Genomic DNA, 18,681 nt, shown 5'->3' on the forward strand with positions numbered 1-18,681 from the left:
CATTAGCTAAAATTACTACTTACGTGTTCACTAAAAATGCCTTATCCCTACCACTTTTATTTTATCATGGAAAAGAATAGTTTATAAAAGAGTCTCCATGAGATTCCTAAGTAATTTACTGTTAAACACCTTGCATCTTATATGACACCTAGACAATGGTTGAATAGTTAACCACATTAACAAAAATTATGTTTAATACAAGACTCTTCAACAGCCCCAGATTTTTTCACAAAATTTCTCTTAATGCCAAAGTATATTTTCTGTAATCAAAATCACTTTGCTTTGTAATATAGTTGAAAGACCTGTTCAAGGAATTGTTTCTAGCTCTATTTCTGATACTGTAATATTCCTCCAACTACAGTACAGGTATCCCTTCTACTTTCTTTTTTTAGACACTAAAATATGTCAAATAATTAGCTTACTGTTAATCTGTAGATAGCCACTTACAATCAAGAGACGCTTTGAATGCCCACATACATATTAAATTGCATTTTATACCCTTCCAACATTAAGAATAAGAGCATCCTGCACATTCTTGCATCAAATTACATGGATTTTAAGATTATGGAATACATTATAATTTTCTAACATGACAATTCTTTTCCAGTTGAAAGATATCCTGTAATGTTATCAGCATCAGTGGAAAAAGACCCCAAATTTTCAGTGCGATGAAGCTTTTGGGGGGAAGCTTCATCTTCAGTATGAGGGAAGTCACAGACATCTGCTGAGCAGCTAGCACACAGACCTCACCTATCCCCACCTTCTCTGCGGAAGTCACGAGCAAATACTAAGGAGCCACTTTCCAGCCTTCTTCTACCTCCACCTCCTTTTCTATTGTATGCCATTCCACAACCTGGGGGAGATGGTAAGTCTAATGAAAAGGCCTGGCTGACCTTAAACGAGGAAATGGGGAATAATCATCCACAGATAGAGGAATTCTCAATGGCAGTTCCCCTCCTATCTTCCCCTCAGGCGGAAAAAACCACACTCAGTATACATTTGTCTCTCTTTTCCAACATGAGGTGGGGCCTAAGAAGCCGCCATCTATCCCAGGAGACTGGCTGTGATGGAACTTCCTCCCTGCTCTTTTGGACTGTGTGCTATGTAACCAACAAGGAAGAGTATTTGCCCTTTCTAGACTCTTTATTTTGTGCAAGTAAAAATGGACGGCTTGCTGAAAATTTCAGTTGTTCCCTGAACATGTGTTCTAATGATGCAACATTGTTATCAACTCACTCCATACTCAGTAAATAGCAATTTTCACATGCACAACTGGTAAAATATGGGATTAATATAACTAATCATTCTGAACCCTAAACCATTTCAAGGCAATGAATTATTTAAAGTGTCATTAGAGAAAAACTTAAAAAAGATTAAAAATGTTGATACCCTAAAAGAAAGGTAAGTATTGCACTTTTTATTAATAAATAAAGTCCCCATTAACAAAATACTGTTGGGAACAATGATTCAATTACTTTTGTTTTTATACAGTAAGTTATTAGGCAATAGACTTTCAGGCTAATTCTGCACTTTACATTTAATCATATCTTCAAAGCATTATAAATTATCTCAATTAGTAAGAACTTTTTTCCGAATCAGGACTCTGAATAAATACTACATATATAAAAACTGAAATAAGAGAACAGTATTCACTAAATCAACATGTATTATAAACTTTACATCCTACATTTTAGCCATATTTTATTCCAACAACAAATTATGTAGGATGTGTTAAATTCAAAGCCTTCTAAATTTAGAAAAAAGTACATTTAATAGATGTTCCTTTTTACAAATTTAGATATGAAATGGTATTAGTAAAATGCAATTTTATTCTCCAACTGTTTTGTGACACTGTTAAAAAACAGTCTAGAAAATATGGTCATTAGAATTGGGAAACAAGAATATGAACTCTGGAGGCCTATTTTTGGAGAAAAAATCTGATAAACAGATAAAGCAGTTTTCCCATATAATTTTCTCTTTTGCAACTATATTATCATTTATATGATAACTCTAAATTTATCATATAAAAGAGTAAGGAACCTTCCATAAATAATCTGGGTCCCTTCAAAATTAAAATAGAGTAGTAATTATATCTGACTTTCAGTAATACTTCATTAATTTTACATGAATGAGGTATTCCTCAGAAATCCAGAAAACTGAAAAGTATGTCTTTAAACATCTGTAAACCCTTCTGGATGGAATTATGAGCAAAGGTAAGATATACTGGGAGATCTAGGGTCAGGGGATAAGTAATCAGGCCCAGATTTTAACCCCTACTACTTGTTTCAGGCAAATCACTTATTGTGGTTTGTAACTTAAGCCTTCATTACCTCCCTTACAGGACTGCTGAGGATAAAACCAGATGGGATGTTAAAACATCTGTAAACTGTAAAGAACTAAACACATGCTACAAATTATATACTTGGCACTACACTACCTTGCCTTCTTAAAGAAAATACACTGAACATAATTTAAGTCATGGCCATGCTTATAAATAGAAATCATCATGCTAAGCTATAATACAGAGACTACTGACAAGCTAAGGGAGCCAAAATGCTAAACTGATTTTTTTGGTGCATTCTTATAGCTCTTTGGTGCTACCTGGCTGTTAGCTGAGGCTTCTTGATGTAACAGATATACATGGGTACCTACAGGCAGCATTCCCAGAATAACACTGGTTGAAACTCTCTCCCCTGTATTTTGCTGTTTCACTTCCTCTTCTAAACAGAGAATTTTCTTTCCTACTTCACAGAGAGAAAAAAGAAGTACCAAATGAGAGCCTATCAAATCCCTGCCATCCAACACTCATGAACCAGCACTTGGACGCACTGTTTTCTTCCTCCCCTCTTGTTAAAATGGAGACAGGTACTTTCTCTTTCCTAAAGCTAATCTACCTCTATCTATGCTTGAGATCTCATTCCCTTCTGTCAATTATTCTCTCTCTTCTATAACTTTAATTCCAAGTCTTCTCCTGGCTATTTCTCACAGAATTTAAACAAGCTCAAGTTTCACCCATCTTCTCAAAGAAAAGCAGGAAAAAACTTAAAACCTTTTATATTAGTCAGCCAAAAGAATTCTGATATAAAACACTAGAAGTTGGTTGGCTTTTATAAAGAGTATTTATTTGGAGTAGAAGCTAACATTTACCAGGCCATAAAGTGTAAATTACTTCCCTCACCAAAGTCTGTCGCATGTCGGAGTAAGATGGCTACTGATGTTCAGCCTTGCTCTTCCTCTAAGGTCCATGGTCCTGCTTCCTTCAACATCAGCTGCAGGCTGAAATAAGTCTCATCTCTCTCCCCGGGCTTGCTTTTCTCTGGGCTCAGCTGCTCTGTTTTCTCCACAAAGCCAGCTGTGACTCTCAGGTTCTCTGGGCTTTGTCTCTCTCCCCAAGCTCGATTCTCTCCGGGCCCAGCTGCTCTGCTCTCCCCTATGTGTTTACTTCCCAGGCTCTGGCCCAGAACTTCCAAACTCCCTTCCTCTGCACTGTGGTTTCTCCGTGTGGTTTCAATGTCCTACTGACGTGGCCCAATCAAAGCCTCGACCATTATTTAATCAAGTAAAAGTGAAACCTTTGAATCCAATATAATCTAATATGCCCAGAAGAACAAACCAGTTTACAAACATAATCCAATATCTATTTTTGGAATTCATAAATAATATCAAACTGCTACACCTTTCAACACCCTCTGGCTACCTGTATTTTCTTACTTGACAGTTGGATATGTTCAATTTTACAGAAATATAACTAAATACACTACTAATGGGGGAATAGTATCTACTAGGAAACTGGGACATGGCAAGGAGCAGGGAAGGCAGAGGTTGCAACTAAGATGATTTTGAAATGAGTAAAAATTAACCAGGTAAACTTCTCTTAAAAACTTTTTTTTTAATTAAAAAAGAAAAAGAATTAACCAGGTGAGGTAGGAGATAGTGCACAATGGACCAGGGATAGGTAGTGTCACACAATGCAACGGCAAATGCCCAGAGTGTTAACCGAAATCAAGTGCTACCCAATGGTTACACATGGAAAATTTAACCTAATCCTTTGCTTGAGCTATGCTTGCTTTTAAGAAACAAGTGAAGAAACACTGAAGAAGAAACAAGTGAAGAAGAGCCTTCTGAACATGACCAAGTCGCAGCCAGCAACCATAAAAAGCAACCCAGACAGGTTCTGTCCAATACAGCGATGGGACCCCATGCGCACACAGTACCAAGAGCAGAGGTCTGAGTACAAAGAGGAGACCTATGCACATACCCAGGCAACCCCTTCTCACTAACTCTGACACATCAATAAAAGACCACTCCCCTCCTTTCAGGGAGATGGTGCTTTATGGACACGAGTCCACCCTTCTCCATTCTTTGCCCAAAAATAAAGTTTCTGTTTTGCTTTACAGAATCTAGTTTTGTTCAATTAGTGTGAATAACTCTGAACAGGAGACCTGTTTCCAGGGTATGAGCCTGGAGAGGTCCCAGGTGGGTAACAAAGACAGGGCATCTATCTGGCCCCTGAAGGGAAATGATTACAGTTCAGGGCTTCTAGCTAAAGAGTAAATTAATGAACACACTTACCCCTGCCAAAACTCCACAAAAATAGCAGCAAAAAGATAATAATTTAGAAGGCATAAGTATATAGAACAAATTTAACCAGAGAGGAGAGAAAAAGTAGACAAAAGACACCAAAATTTGGGGAGATGGAAGACTGATTAACAAATGGTAACCAACTCAACCTATTTGAGAAAAATAAAACCTCAGCCCAAAGGAAGATAGATTAACAAGAAGAAAGCTGAGTATCTAAAGATATTAAGCATAACTGAAAGAGGGAGTGAGGGGTAGGACCAAACAACAGGTTAAAGCTTTAAAAGAATCAATGAAACCCCCCAGATTTCCTCCTCCACACCGTTAAAGCCATGCATCTATCTACTCTCTTTTAAAGGTCTACTATATGGAGAGGTAGAACCTGAGAGGGTTTGGATTTGGGAACACTAGGCATAACCCTGAGGGCTATGGTGTAAAGATGGTTGGAAAATAAAGGGACAAAGTAAAAGTTGACACACCAAGCAATGTGACCCTAAGTTCCCATCTCCCCAGGCAGGAGATTCAAGAATTCCTCTCTGGGAATGGATTGGGATGCTGACATTTGGGGTCATCCAACAAAATGAATGACCTACTTGATTAGCCTCCAGGAAAGCCCTGAGCCAATATTTTATTGTGACTACTGTAACATTTCATTCTAAACTATGAACAGAGTACCAATGATCACCAACCTTCTATAATAAAAGTCAAGAAGAAAAACAAAAAAAGAAACTCAGTGAACAGAAATAAAGGAAGAAAAAGAAGAAAATACAAAAAAGGAAAACTTTAATAACCTCAGACAGATACGATGTTGTGTCCCTAAAACAGTAACAGAAAACTCCCAAAAAATGGAATTCAGTGAATAAGGTGGAACTTTCAAAAACTGAAAATATAAAAGAAAAAATAAAATTAAACAAAGGAATTAAAATATAAAGTTGACTACATTCATACAGTTCACTAATTCGACAAATATTTATGCAGTGTCTACTATTTTCCAGAGATAGTTTCAATAAAAAGTAAATCAGAAGAATATCATGTCCTAGAAGACAAGTGAAGAAAATTTAAGATGTGGTAAGCTATATCAAATGATGCTGACAAACATGATGGCTACTTATCATTTAAACTAGTACATCTTTAAAAGTAAAAAAAAAAGCGGGGGGGGGGGAGATGAAACTATTAACTATGCTAAGATAGTAGGCATAAAGCAGAACTGTTCCAGGAAAACCAGGAAAATGAAACTAATAAAAACAAAAATTAAGATTAAGAGTGACCATTGGTTTTAACAACATGGAGATCATTAGTGACAAGAGTAGTATAAATAATGTCTAATTAAAGACATTAATTGAGAAGAACAGTTTCAGTGTAGTGTAGTTGGGAGTTCAGTGTAGTTGTGATCGTTAGACTACTGAGTCAATTCGATCGGGTAATTATGCCCAATTGTTTGGTCAAGCAAGCACTGGGCTAACTGTAATACAAGAGCATTTATGGACTTTAGTCACCACTGACTTTACTGCAGTGGTAAATCATAGATGGCTGATTACAATTACATCAATCAGGGAGACTGCCATCAGCAATGAGTGACTCTTTATCTAATCAGTGGAATGCCTTAAAAGGGGAAGTGATTCCAGCATTGAGAGAGAATTTCCCAGCTCGTCTTTGGACAGCCAATGTCTCCTAGAACTCGTCAAGAACCTTCAGTGGACTTTCATCAGAGCCCCTGGTGCAGCCAGCCTGCAGAACCTAGACTTGTGCATCCCCATGACTACGTGAGAGACTCTTATAAAATTGCATACTATTGACAGATATCTCTCGTTGATTTTGTTTCCCTAGAGAACTCTGGCTAATAAGGTAGTGGTATGAGTCAAAGTCTAATTGGAATCGGTTTGAGAGAGATGAGAAAGAGGGAAATTGGAGAAAGTGAATATTGCCAACTCTTTAAAATAAATTTGCAGCAAAGAACATAGAAAAGACTCAATAGTAGACAGAAAAAATAATTGCACATTTTAATATTGACAGGAATTGTCCAGGAGAAGAAGCCAAATATCCTACAAACTCATAATTCTTTATAAACGGAGCGCTTAAGATTAAGGGAACTGAGAACACAAAGAAGCCTAATGAACCCAAACCCAAAATGTAAGGGCCCTTCTGACAGAGAAGAGACCACTGCTGTTTTTATCTTTAGCAGAGCAGCAGAAGGAGGAAACCACCATAGACACAGGTTAAGAAGAAAACAAATGAACTTTAATAAATTGTAAAGGTCAAGTGGAGATTAGCATGACAATTTAGAATCCCTAGGATACAGAGTCTACACCCTCCCACAAACTCTTTTCTATAGGCCTTCACTAAGTATTTACAAGAAAGAATACAGACAGAGCAGGAGAGACAAGAGTCACCCCATGAGACACAAGTGGACTGCTAAAGTTTGAACACAGAACTGACAGAAATTCTCCAGGAATCCAGACTTTACACTTAATTCCAGGCAACAGCTACCTTGCCTAAGGAAGGAATAGGAGAATAAAAGAGACCTCTTCTAAGGTGTAGGGACTAGTGAAGGACAGAGCAGGAGAAGTGAGAGAAAGCCCTGAGAAAGGAAAGGTTCTGATCCTGCTCAAATCACTTCAAGTCTGTCGTGCACTGAATCCAACTAAAGCAACAAAAACAATGACAACAAAAATACAGCTCAATTACAGAGTAGACTGACTCAGTTCCCAACACTAGCTGATTTCAGAAAAGGGAGTATGCCCACTCCTGGGAATAAATATATTATATGCTTCAGTCTCTACTTTTCATTTACATACAATTTTTGGCATTCAATTAAAATTTTGAGACATGTGAAGAAGCAAAAAATGTGACCCATCAAGAAGAGAAGAAACAGTCAAGAGAACCAAATGCAGAGATGACCCAGATATTAAGATTATCAGACAAGGACTTAAAATAACTATGATGGGAAGCAGATTTGGCCCAACGGATAGGGCATCTGCCTTCCACATGTGAGGTCCAAGGTTCAAACCTAGGCCCTCCTGACCCGTGTGATGAGTTGGCCCATGTGCAGTGCTGCCGCATGCAAGGAGTGCTGTGCCACGCAGGGGTGTCCCCCATGTAGGGGAGTCCCACACACAGGGAGTGCACCCCATAAGGAGAGCTGCCCAGGAATGGTGCCACACACATGAAGAGTTGATGCAGAAAGATAACACAACAAAAGGAGACACAGATTCCGGGTGCCGCTGACAAGAATACAAGCGGGCACAGAATAACACACAGCAAATGGACACGGAGAGCACACAACTGGCCGGGGGGGGCGGGGGGTGGAGGGAGTAAGCAGGGAAGGGAAGAGAAATAAATAAAAAATAAATCTTTAAAAAATAAATAAATAATAACTATTTTAAGTATGTTAAAGACTCTAGTGAGATGGTAAACAATATATGTGAAAAGATAGGTGATAGGAACCATAAAAAAATTAATAGAAAAGCTAGATACAAAATTGGATAATAGAGATGAAGAATTCTTTTAACGAGTTTATCAGTAGATAGACACAGTAGAAGAAAAATAAAAACAATGAATTTGAAGACAGGTTAAAAGAAATTATGTAAACTGGAAAGCTAACAGAAAAAAAAAAAGAGTGTGGGGGGGGAAATAATTATACAGCATCCAGTATGAGTGGGATAATCTAATACAAGTAAAATCAGAATACCAAAAGGAAAGGAAGAAAAGAACAGGAAAAAAAATATATAAAGATGTAATGGCTGAAAATACTCCAAACCAATGAAAGAGAGCCATCAACCAAACAGATCCAAGAAACTCAGTGAAAATATAGGGAAAATATAAGGAAAACCAAACTTGGCACATCATAGAAAAACTACTAAAAATCAAAGATAAACAGAAAATATTGAAAGTAGCCAGAGGGAAAAAAGATACATTAAAAAGAGGAGAACAACAATAAGAATGATGGCTCACTTCTCATCCAGAAGAGGAGAGGCACTTTGAAGTGATGAAAGAAAAAAAAAATCTATTCTCTATCTGGTGAAAATAGAAAATACAAAAACAAGAAATAAGGGAAGTCATACCAGATAGATGCCTTCTTCTATAAGAAGGAATGGAAAACACCAGACAGGGTAAATATAGTAGAAAATATAATGGCCTTTTAAAACAATTATTGATACAACATACTATGGACTTAATAGCATAGGTAGAAGTAAATTATATGAAAACAAAAACAACAGGGAAGTAAGTAGTAAATCAAATTATACTTGCGTAAGATTCTTACAGTGCTTTTAAAGTAACAGTATATGTATATTTTAAAGTAAACTGTGATAACATAAAGATGCTTATTATATTTAGGACAATCGGGTGTAGGACATCTGAGTAGAGAGAGAAGGTATGGACAAGACGGCAGGGAATATAAGATCCCTTTGGTACATACTAGGCTGTGAAGTAAGCAGGCAAATAGGATTGTGGAATGGGTTACACTGTATTTTTAGATTTTTGTTTTAAGTGTAAAAAGAAATAAACAAAATAGAGTTACTATGGCTAAGAGATTTAAAATGGAATCAGGAGGTATTCTGGAGATTACTCTTAGGCAAATATCAGCCAGATAGCACAAACTGCCAAAATATGCAAAGCCTCAGGCAACAATGTTCTTCGAACCCCCAAAAACATCAGGGACACCATAAAGCAAACTACAAGATAAAGAACTCAGTTAACTATCTAATTTGAATGCCAATTAAGTATCCCAAATATCCACCAACCACAAACAACTTATCTAATCTCTCTTTCTTTAAAAACCCTTGCCAGGAAATGTCAAGATTAAACACAATTTGGGCTGCTACCTGAATCTATGCTCTTTGAATTACAATATAAGACCCCAAATAAACACCAGGGTTGTTTTGCAAAAAAATAAAAAATAAACAGGTTGAAAATAAAAAGATGATAAATAAATCATACAAATACTAGGCATCAAAAAGCTAATACGAAAATAAAAACTAAATAAAAAATAAACCAAAAAAGAATTAAAAAATCAATTAAAAAAAAAGGAAAAAACCACACACAAAAAAAAGCTATAAGGCTGTATCAATACAAACTAGACATCAAGAAATAAAGTATTACCAGATATAGGAGAACTTTATAATGATAAAAGGTTCAATTCAGGAATAAGACACAGCAATCTTAAATATATATGCTCCTAATAAGAAAGGTCCCAAATAAATGAAACAAAAACTAACAGAATGGGGAAAATGAAGAAACCCACAATCATGACTAGAGACTTTAATGACACTCTCTTAGAAACTGATAAAACAAATAGACCAACAAAAAAAAAGTAAGGGTACAAGAGATTTGAACAACATTATTACCTTAACCTAATTGATATGTATAGAACACTACACCCAGTAACAGAATACACACCTTCAAATATATGTGAACCATTCAACAAGAAGGACCATATACTAGGACATAAATATGTTTCAATACATTTCAAAGGACTGAAAATCATACCAATTATATTATCTGACCACAACAAAATTAAAATTAGCAATGAATAATAGAAAGGTATCTGAATATTTCCCAAAATATAGAAATTAAACAACTTATTTTTCAGTAACTCACAGGTAAAAGAAAATTACCACAGAAGAAATTTTAAAATATTTTGAACTGAATGATAATGAAAACACCCATTTCAAAATTTGTGAAATGCAGTTAAAACAGAACTTCTGGCTTAGAGAGAAATATATAGCTTTAAATGGCTATGTAAGAAAAGAAGAAAATGATCTGTACTTCTTTAATAGGGTAGAAAAAGCAAAGCAAATTACAACCAAGAAATAAAAATTTGGTTCTTGGAAAAATTAAATTTATTAACCTCCAGCAAGACAAATGAAGAAAAAAATCAGAAAACACAAATCACCAAAATAAAGAATTAAAGAGAAAACATAACTACATATACTACAGACAATAAAAGGATAATAAGATATTATGAACAACATGGCTTTAAAATAGACATTTTAAATGAAATGGACAAATTCTTGAAAAATACAACACCTGGATGGACAAAACAGGACAGAGAAATTTTAAATAGTCCTATATTCTTACAGAAATTAAATTCATAATTACAAAACTTCCCATTAAGAAAACTTTAGGCCTGGATTATTTCACTAGTGAATTCTATTAAACATTTATGTATATCATGTAATAACTTGCAAAAATGTGTGGGAGAGAATGTAAACTATGATGTAAAGTATAATCATTGCTCAGTGGCAATGCTCCAAGATGTGTCCATCAGTTGTGACAAATGTACCATACTAATGAAGGATGTTACTGATGTGGGAAAATGTGGGAGGGTTAAGGAGTGGGGCATATGGAAATTCCCTATAATTTTTGTGTAACATTTATGTAATCGAAGTTTCTTTAAAAAAATAAAAATAAACATTTAGGGAAGAAATAATAGCAATCTTATACAAACTCTTTCAGGGAAGAGAGAAAATAGAATTACTTCTTGACTCATTTTATGGGGGCATTATAACTGTGATACTAAATTCAAACAAAACATATAAGAAAAGAAAATTAAAAACCAATATGCATTCTGAACCTAAATGTAGAAATCCTTAACAAAATAATAGCAACTAGAATTCGGCAATGCATAAAAAGCATAATACCTCAGGAATAACTGAGGTTTATCCCAGAAATACAAAGTATGTTTAACATAAGAAGAATCAATGTAAATCACCACATTTTCAGGTTCAAGGAGGAAAGTCATATGACCATTTTAATAAATACAAATAAAGCACCTAACAAATTTCAATATCCATTCATGATAAAAACTCTTAGGAGATGAGGAAGAAAAACAATTTCCTCAACTTAGTAAAGGATGTCTTTAAAAACATATAGCTAACATTATACTTAATGGTAAAATATCGAAGATTTTCCCACTAAAATCAGGAACAAGGCAAGGATATCTCTTCTCATTACTTCAACTGAGCATTGTAATGGAGTACCTAGTGCATCAAAGCAAAAATAAATAAATAAATAAATAAAGGAAAGAAATACAAGGCATTCTGATTGGAAGGAATTAAAGGTGTCTTTAATTGCAGTTGGCATAATAATGGTGAAAATTCTGTGAAATCTACATGAAGCTACAAGAACTAAAAAGCAAATTTAGCAAGATTATGCCATACAAGATCAATATATAAAAACTAACTCAAGGCTCAATATACTATCAATCAATTGGAAAATGAAACTAAGAAAAAAAAAACTATTTACAACAGCACGAAAAGACTCAATATTGTTAAGATGTCCACACTGCCAAAACTGGTATATATTCAATGCAACTGCAATAAAAATTTAGGGATGATTTTGTTTTTTTAAGAAACTGACAAGCTGATGCTAAGATTTTTGTTGAAATGCAAGCAGACTAGAATAACCAAAACAAACTTGAAAAGAAGGCTAGTATTAGAGAACTTACTTTACCTAACTTTGAGACTGACCATAAAACTACAATAATCAAGATGGTGGTACTGCTGAGAATATAGACAAATATATAAATGGAACACAATAAAGTCTAGAAATAGACCCACATTGCCAAAACAATCCAATGGAGAAAGGAAAATCTTTTCAACTAATGAGGCTGGAACATGATGACCTCCCATCTCTCACCATACACGAAAGTCATAATTCTAAAAGTAAAAGCATAAATCTTCTAGAACAAAATGAAGAATATTTTCATGACCTTCTTAGAAAGACACAGACAATAATCTTAAAAGAAAGATTTGATAAACTGTATTTCTTCAAAATAAAAAACTTCCACTCATCCAAATTTACCATTAAACAAAATTTTTTTTTAAATCTACCATTAAGAAACAGACCTGGTAAGCGACATAACATATACAAAACATATACAAAAAATGAAGAATTTAATTTTTTTAAAAAGACACTTCACACAAAAAGCATACAAATGGCCAGTAATTACATTTAAAAGTACTCATCATTAGTCATCAGAGAAATATAAAGTAAAATCATGATGAGCCATCACTACACATACCATAGAAGATTCTCAATGGAGTGGGTAGAGGGTCAATTTTGCCCACAGGAGAAATTTTTGTTTGTTATTGGCATGTAGTAAATAAAGGCCAGGGGTGCTGCTATACATCCTACAACACACAGGATAGCCCCACAAAAAGAAATGCTCAAAATGTCAATATTGTCAAGACAGAGAAAGCCCAACAGCTGAAACGAAAAAGACTGACAGCAACAAATGTTGGAGAGGATGTGGAGCAACTATAATATTTTCATATATTGCTAGTGGGTGTTAAATGGGTCAACTACTTTGGTGTTTGGCATCTGCCATCATATTAAGTAAAAGTCAAATTATCAACATGGCCTACAAGGTCCTACATGATCTCCAGCCTCATCACCCAGGTAACTGAGTAAAAGTATGATTTGATTATTAGGTTATTTTTCAATAAAATCTACCTGATTTTACTGACAGAAATCTTAAAAACACCAAGATGGGAGAAACTTAAGGTCACCTTATTACCTAAGGTAGGAATATTACTACATATTCCTGAAAATGAAATATGTAATATTCTCACAATGAGCAATAATAGTTATGGCAAAATCTCACAGATGTACTTCAAATAAAACAGAGACACAGTAATGCTATAGAAATAATGGTTTTCTTTTTTTTTAATTGAGTTAATTGGAGAACATTACAGAGGTGCCTTAAGAAAGCAGTATCACAACATAGGTTGACAGAAATGACATAACAGTTCTAAAAGGTTCTATATTTCTAAATGCTACAACTCATTAAAAAAAGAATGAGTCATCTGAAAAACTGTAAAAATGGCCACAATCAGCTCTGTTAAATAGAAATATAATACAAGTCATGAGTGCAAGTCACACATACAATGTAAAAAAAATAAAAAGAAACAGGTGAAATTAATTTTAATATATTTTATTACACGTGAAAATATATCCTCTGTATGACATGCAAAAGAGCAACATATCCAAAATATCGTATCAACATGAAATCAATATAAAATATTATTGAGATCTAAAATTTTTTTGTACTAAGTCTTTGAAATCCAGTGTGTATTTTATACTTACAGCACAACACAATTTGAACTAGCCACACTTCAAATGCTCAATAGCAACAGATGGATAATGGCTACCAGATGATATTACTGCTTATTAATGTGCCACTCTTCTAAGCATTTTACATGGATTTTTTAATTTAAAATTCCCAACAATACTTTAAGGAATTCTACCTGAAAAAACTGAGGCACAATAGGGGAAAATAACTTGTCCAAGTCCTCACAGCTAGATTGTTGTACAGTCAGTATTCTAACTCATTCAGCCTGACTCACTGTGCTCCCAAACACAATACTTTCCCACTTAGAGCCAAATATTTTTTTGGAGTATTACCGAATATTACTGAACCTTTCAATTAAGCCAAATTAATACCTTGATATTAATATATCATAGTATATCACATATCATAGTTGATATGACACATTCTTTTTTTTTTTTTTAAGGAGGTGTCAGGGATTGAACCTGGGACCTCATACATGGGAGGCAGGCGCTAAACTACTGAACCACTAAGCTGCATCTGCTTCCAATACAATCATTTTTTAGAAACCTAAACTTTAGGCCATATTTAAAAACAGATTTTTCCCCCTATCATTTAAAATTTGAAGGAAAAATAAAAGGCTTACCATTAACACGAGTTTTTGATACTTTTGTTTAAGGTCGGACATGCTTGCAGACGGGTCTGCCCCCAGAATGCTGTACCAATCCTTTCTTGATATCTGCTCAAATGCCATCATCCACTGAGCAGGAAGTGGGTCTTCTCAGATCAGCTAATATTGATGACAATTCATTACAATTTGCGTATATCTAAGAAATATGCACTCACTTTCTAAATTAATATTTATCTTACTAAATCATGATTATACTGCAAGATGACAAAGCATATATTTTCATTTAAAACGTCCCAAGAATTTCATAAGTATATAGACTAGAATGGAAAATCTGTTAGACATTTCGCGGTATATACTTATGTGTTAAATTAATGTACAACAGCATAAGAGAAAAACGGAATTCGATAATGAACGTGAGCGGTAGATGACTTCTATAAGGTTATTTTTACTAGTCTTATGGTAAACCGGCATACAGTAAGCACTCACTAACATATTAGAGGAGCTTAATAAACGTTTACAAAGTGAACAGATTTTTTAAAATCAAAGAATTAAAATGAATTCGGGGGCATTCTCTCTGAATTTTTCCGATTCACTTTATTTCCACAGATTACCTTCAAAGGATAATATACAAAGTAGCCAGTCGGCACGGGCAAATATAGAGGAAGACCCTCTGTTACTAAACAGGCGCTCAGACCTCGCAAAGAAAGAATCTTCGAACTGTCTGTCCACTTGGGGATACCCCCGGTCCTAAAGGCTACAGAAGAGATCCCACCAGATGCCCTAGAAAGCCATCGACCTCTTCCCACAGCTACCTTGCCGAGACAGTCAGAACCTCTTCAAGATTGGGATTTGGTATTCCACTGTACTCAGTGGGCTCTACCCGCCTTTCCCTGCTTTACGCAATAGCAGACTTACCTAACTTCACAAAACCATCAGCTCGCACGCCTGCTAATTTACGTCCAAAACTCGGAACCGGCTTCCACTTCCGCCGGAAGTCTCTGCTCTTACGTGGCTACGTTCCCGGTCTAGCCCTATGGCGGAGACGCAGATTGGAAGCGCCGCCCCGCCTACCGTGATACCGTCGCTATGGTAACCAGTCGCCGCTTTGGAGGACGGAGTTAATAGGCTGTAAGTGTCCAAACTGCAAAGCAAGGAATTCCTCTCCTCGCTTTAATCCCCACTTTTCTATATTCTGCGACCAGCAGTTCTCACCTCTCCCTGGAGAGCACATCCTGCCGCATCCTCAACCCCCACCCCCAGCTTCCTCCGCCTTTCCCAAAGCTTCCTCAGTTTACCCCACCCAGCACCAGTCCCAATCCTTTTGTGGTTGATGCCTGAACCTTGAGGAATAGGGGATTGGAGAAGGAGGTGAGGATGGGGAAAGCAGAGATCTGTCCCGGGCTTCGCGCTTACCCTTCCCTTAGACTGTTCGCATTCTAAAATTAAGAGGACTAAAACATAATGACGAATGGGTTTTATGTTGACGTTTTAGTATTTTTCTGTAAAAGATGTTTAACTTATTTCTTTTAGACTTTAGCAACTCACTTAAAAAATAAAAACGTTTAAAAGCCCTTTCACCTCGCTTCTCTTTCACTTCAATTCAGCGAGGCTAGTAAGGCAGGTCTGAAATAATACAAACAAACCAAGGATCAAAGCCAAATAGCTCATTGGTAGCAAGGGAACCAGGACTCTTAGCAAGTCTCCTATACCCAGGGCAGCTATTTTATCTTTCAAGATTATAGAAAAAGCAGAATGAACTGCTCCATTAGTTTGTAAGTACCCTTAGAATGGGCACTATTGGGACTTTTCGTTAGATTTTTTCTCTCTATCCTCTCCCATTTTTCCGTTTGTTTTTTTTTTTGTTTTTTTTTTTTGTTTTTGTTCCCTTTTAGTCCCTCTCCTCTCCGTGCTTCTTACTTTACATTAACCTCTCTTGCATTGCACCCTGAGGTGAAAGCTTCTTGCAGCATCACATAAAGTTCTCTTGAAGAAGTGTGTGCTGTTGAGGTTGTTTTGTTGGTGTTACTGTTTAGGTTTGCTGTCTTTTTTTTGACTTTCTTCTACCAATTCTCAGTTTGAGAAGCAGTCAAAATCTTAGGTAAAATAAATAAACTATTTTTCATATGGTTAATTATTTAATGATGGTAAGACTTAAGAAGAATAACTGAGTGATAAAAGCAATGATAGAAAGTTAAAAACTCCAAGATGAAAGTATGGATTAGGTTCTCCATAGGATTTTGTCATGTTTAATAGTAGACATAAAGAGCATTTTATTTTTAGAGCATCTGGTTTTAGTCCTGGCTCCGGCAAACCTTGTGTGTGGCCCTAAGGAAATGCCTAAAGTGACAGAAAAGTGTTGTTGTGAATACCTTCCTATACAATGTTAACAGAATGATCCTCCCCCCCCCCCCCCCCACACACACACCCCAAACTTCTCTAGCTTCCAAACTCCCTATTCCACTGCTTATTCCTTTCTGGTATATATAGATATGCTCAGGTACTCCAATCTTTACAGCAAAAACACTTTATGTTGATTTACTGTTACATTAGGTTATATTCTTACCCCTTTTATTCCTTTATTTTTACTACAAAATTCTGAAAAGAAAACTCTAAATACAGTACCTCAGTTTTCTCAATTCTCTTTTTTATACTTGTGTTGCAACCTTCCTCCTGGAGGGCACGGGTGGGGGCAGCTGTGCTACAGTGGTGCTTTGTACGGTGTCAGACTGAGCTTTATTTATTGGGACTTATGGACAGAAGAGGGTCTTCGGAGGAGCAGCAGGCCAAAGAATGAAAGTAGTGCTCTGTAAAGAAGTGGGAAAATGAGGGGCAATATATATAGGATCTTAGAACAAAGACATTTTATAACAGAGTTATGTAAATGGAGTCTGGTGATGTTATTGTAGGAAGGATCTGTACAGCCTGGAGAAAATTACTGTCTGTGATATCATCTGTACATTGTTTCCCTATGAGGAGGTTTGTTACATTTTAACTTGTGTCCTGGAGCATGCAGGTGCCTGCATAATGTGGGCTGTTTCCCTTAGGGATGGGGCCCACTGGACCCCCACAGTCCACCCCTACACAGCAGTTTGCATTTCCCATAGGATACACTGCATCCACATTTCACAACAGTACAGCATACAACAGAATACTAAGATACACCATCAAAAGCTAGTAGACTTACAAGGGCCATGAGTGGGAGTTAAAACAGTTTGATGGGATCAATAGCTAATTTATCAGTATGACTTACATGCTGTTGCATATGACTTAAAATTTGTGAGATATTATGAGAGTGATCAGAAATATATACACATTGAACATTAATGAGTTTCATTATAAGACAGAAAAGATCTTATTCCAAACTTGTTGATGGGTCATACTTTGCCATGCCAGCAAGGTGTTCCACACTGTCCAATTTCAGGAGTTGCAGTCTAATGAACAACAAGGGGCAGATTGTGCTGGTCTAACAAGTACAAAGACAACATTTTTATTAGTAGATAAAGTACTAGTTAGGGGAGTTCTATGAGGAGGTCTTTTTTTTTTTTTAAAGATTTATTTTTTCTTTATTTCTCTCCCCTTCCTCCCACCCCTGTCTTCTCTGTGTCCATTTGCTGTGTGTTCTTCTGTGTCCACTTGCATTCTTGTCAGTGGCACCAGGAATCTGTGTCTCTTTTTGTTGTGTCATCTTGCTGCATCAGCTGAGTGTGTGGTGCTACTCCTGAACAGGCTGTGCTTTCATTTTTGGAGTGGGGAGGCTCGCTTACAAGGTGCACTCCTTGCGCATAGGATTCCCCTACATGGGGGACACCCCTGCATGGCAGGGCACAACTTGCACGCATCAGCACACGCATGGGCCAGGTCACCACGGGTCAGGAAGCCCTGGGTTTGAACCCTGGACCTCCCATGTGGTAGGCAGATGCTCTATCAGTTGAGCAAAAGCCACTTCCCTGAGGAGGCTTTAATACTACATATTTTCCCTTTTTAAATTTTCTGAGTTTTTTATGATGACATCAAAACTAGTTTAGGCATAAGAAGAGTCCATATAGACATTCATCGGGCCTCAGCTAATTGCTGTCCTGGTTGTTGTTTTTTGTGTTTTTTTTTACCTTTACCTGTCAGCTTTCAGGGAACCAATGGAGAAGCCTTTTTGTTTGGACTTATTTAGTACTTCTTTTGAGCCCAGGACTTTCAAACTGGACCTATGACTAGAGTCTTTGGAAGGCTTTATTCCAAGCAGTCACCTTCCCTGTTTCCTATACTAACCTGCCTTAATGTTCCCCTCAGAGAGTTTATACCCTTATTCTTAAGAGGGAGCTGAAGGAAGATGGTCATTCCTCTGTAGTTCCTTCCTAATGGTCAGGGATGGTAGACCCTGCCCAATAGGGTGTGAAACTGTCTGGCTATTCTTTTGAGGTTGAGGGAA

General features: G+C 36.4%; 2 protein-coding genes across 7 annotated transcripts in view; one reads left to right on the top strand and one right to left on the bottom strand.

Annotated features, from left to right (window-relative positions):
• Positions 1 to 15,273, bottom strand: part of DNAJC24 (DnaJ heat shock protein family (Hsp40) member C24) — an 81,179-nt gene extending 65,906 nt beyond the window's left edge. For 2 of the 5 annotated variants that reach the window (XM_004446896.5, XM_071218134.1), the window contains exons 1-2: positions 15,174 to 15,273; positions 14,274 to 14,417 (exon numbers count right to left, since the gene is read on the bottom strand). In XM_004446896.5, coding sequence (XP_004446953.1) covers positions 14,274 to 14,384 — 111 coding nt within the window. In that variant the 5' untranslated portion in view covers positions 14,385 to 14,417; positions 15,174 to 15,273. The remainder of the gene's footprint in view (positions 1 to 14,273; positions 14,418 to 15,173) is intronic. The other 3 variants (XM_071218137.1, XM_071218135.1, XM_071218136.1) reach the window with 2 other exon arrangements.
• Positions 15,246 to 18,681, top strand: part of DCDC1 (doublecortin domain containing 1) — a 661,015-nt gene continuing 657,579 nt past the window's right edge. The window contains exon 1 of one of the 2 annotated variants that reach the window (XM_071218130.1): positions 15,246 to 15,386. The gene's annotated coding sequence lies outside the window, so the exon portion shown is untranslated. The remainder of the gene's footprint in view (positions 15,387 to 18,681) is intronic. The other variant, XM_058305602.2, reaches the window with a different exon arrangement.

The sequence above is a fragment of the Dasypus novemcinctus genome, chromosome 10 (genome assembly GCF_030445035.2).
Source record: "Dasypus novemcinctus isolate mDasNov1 chromosome 10, mDasNov1.1.hap2, whole genome shotgun sequence".
Taxonomy (NCBI): domain Eukaryota; kingdom Metazoa; phylum Chordata; class Mammalia; order Cingulata; family Dasypodidae; genus Dasypus; species Dasypus novemcinctus.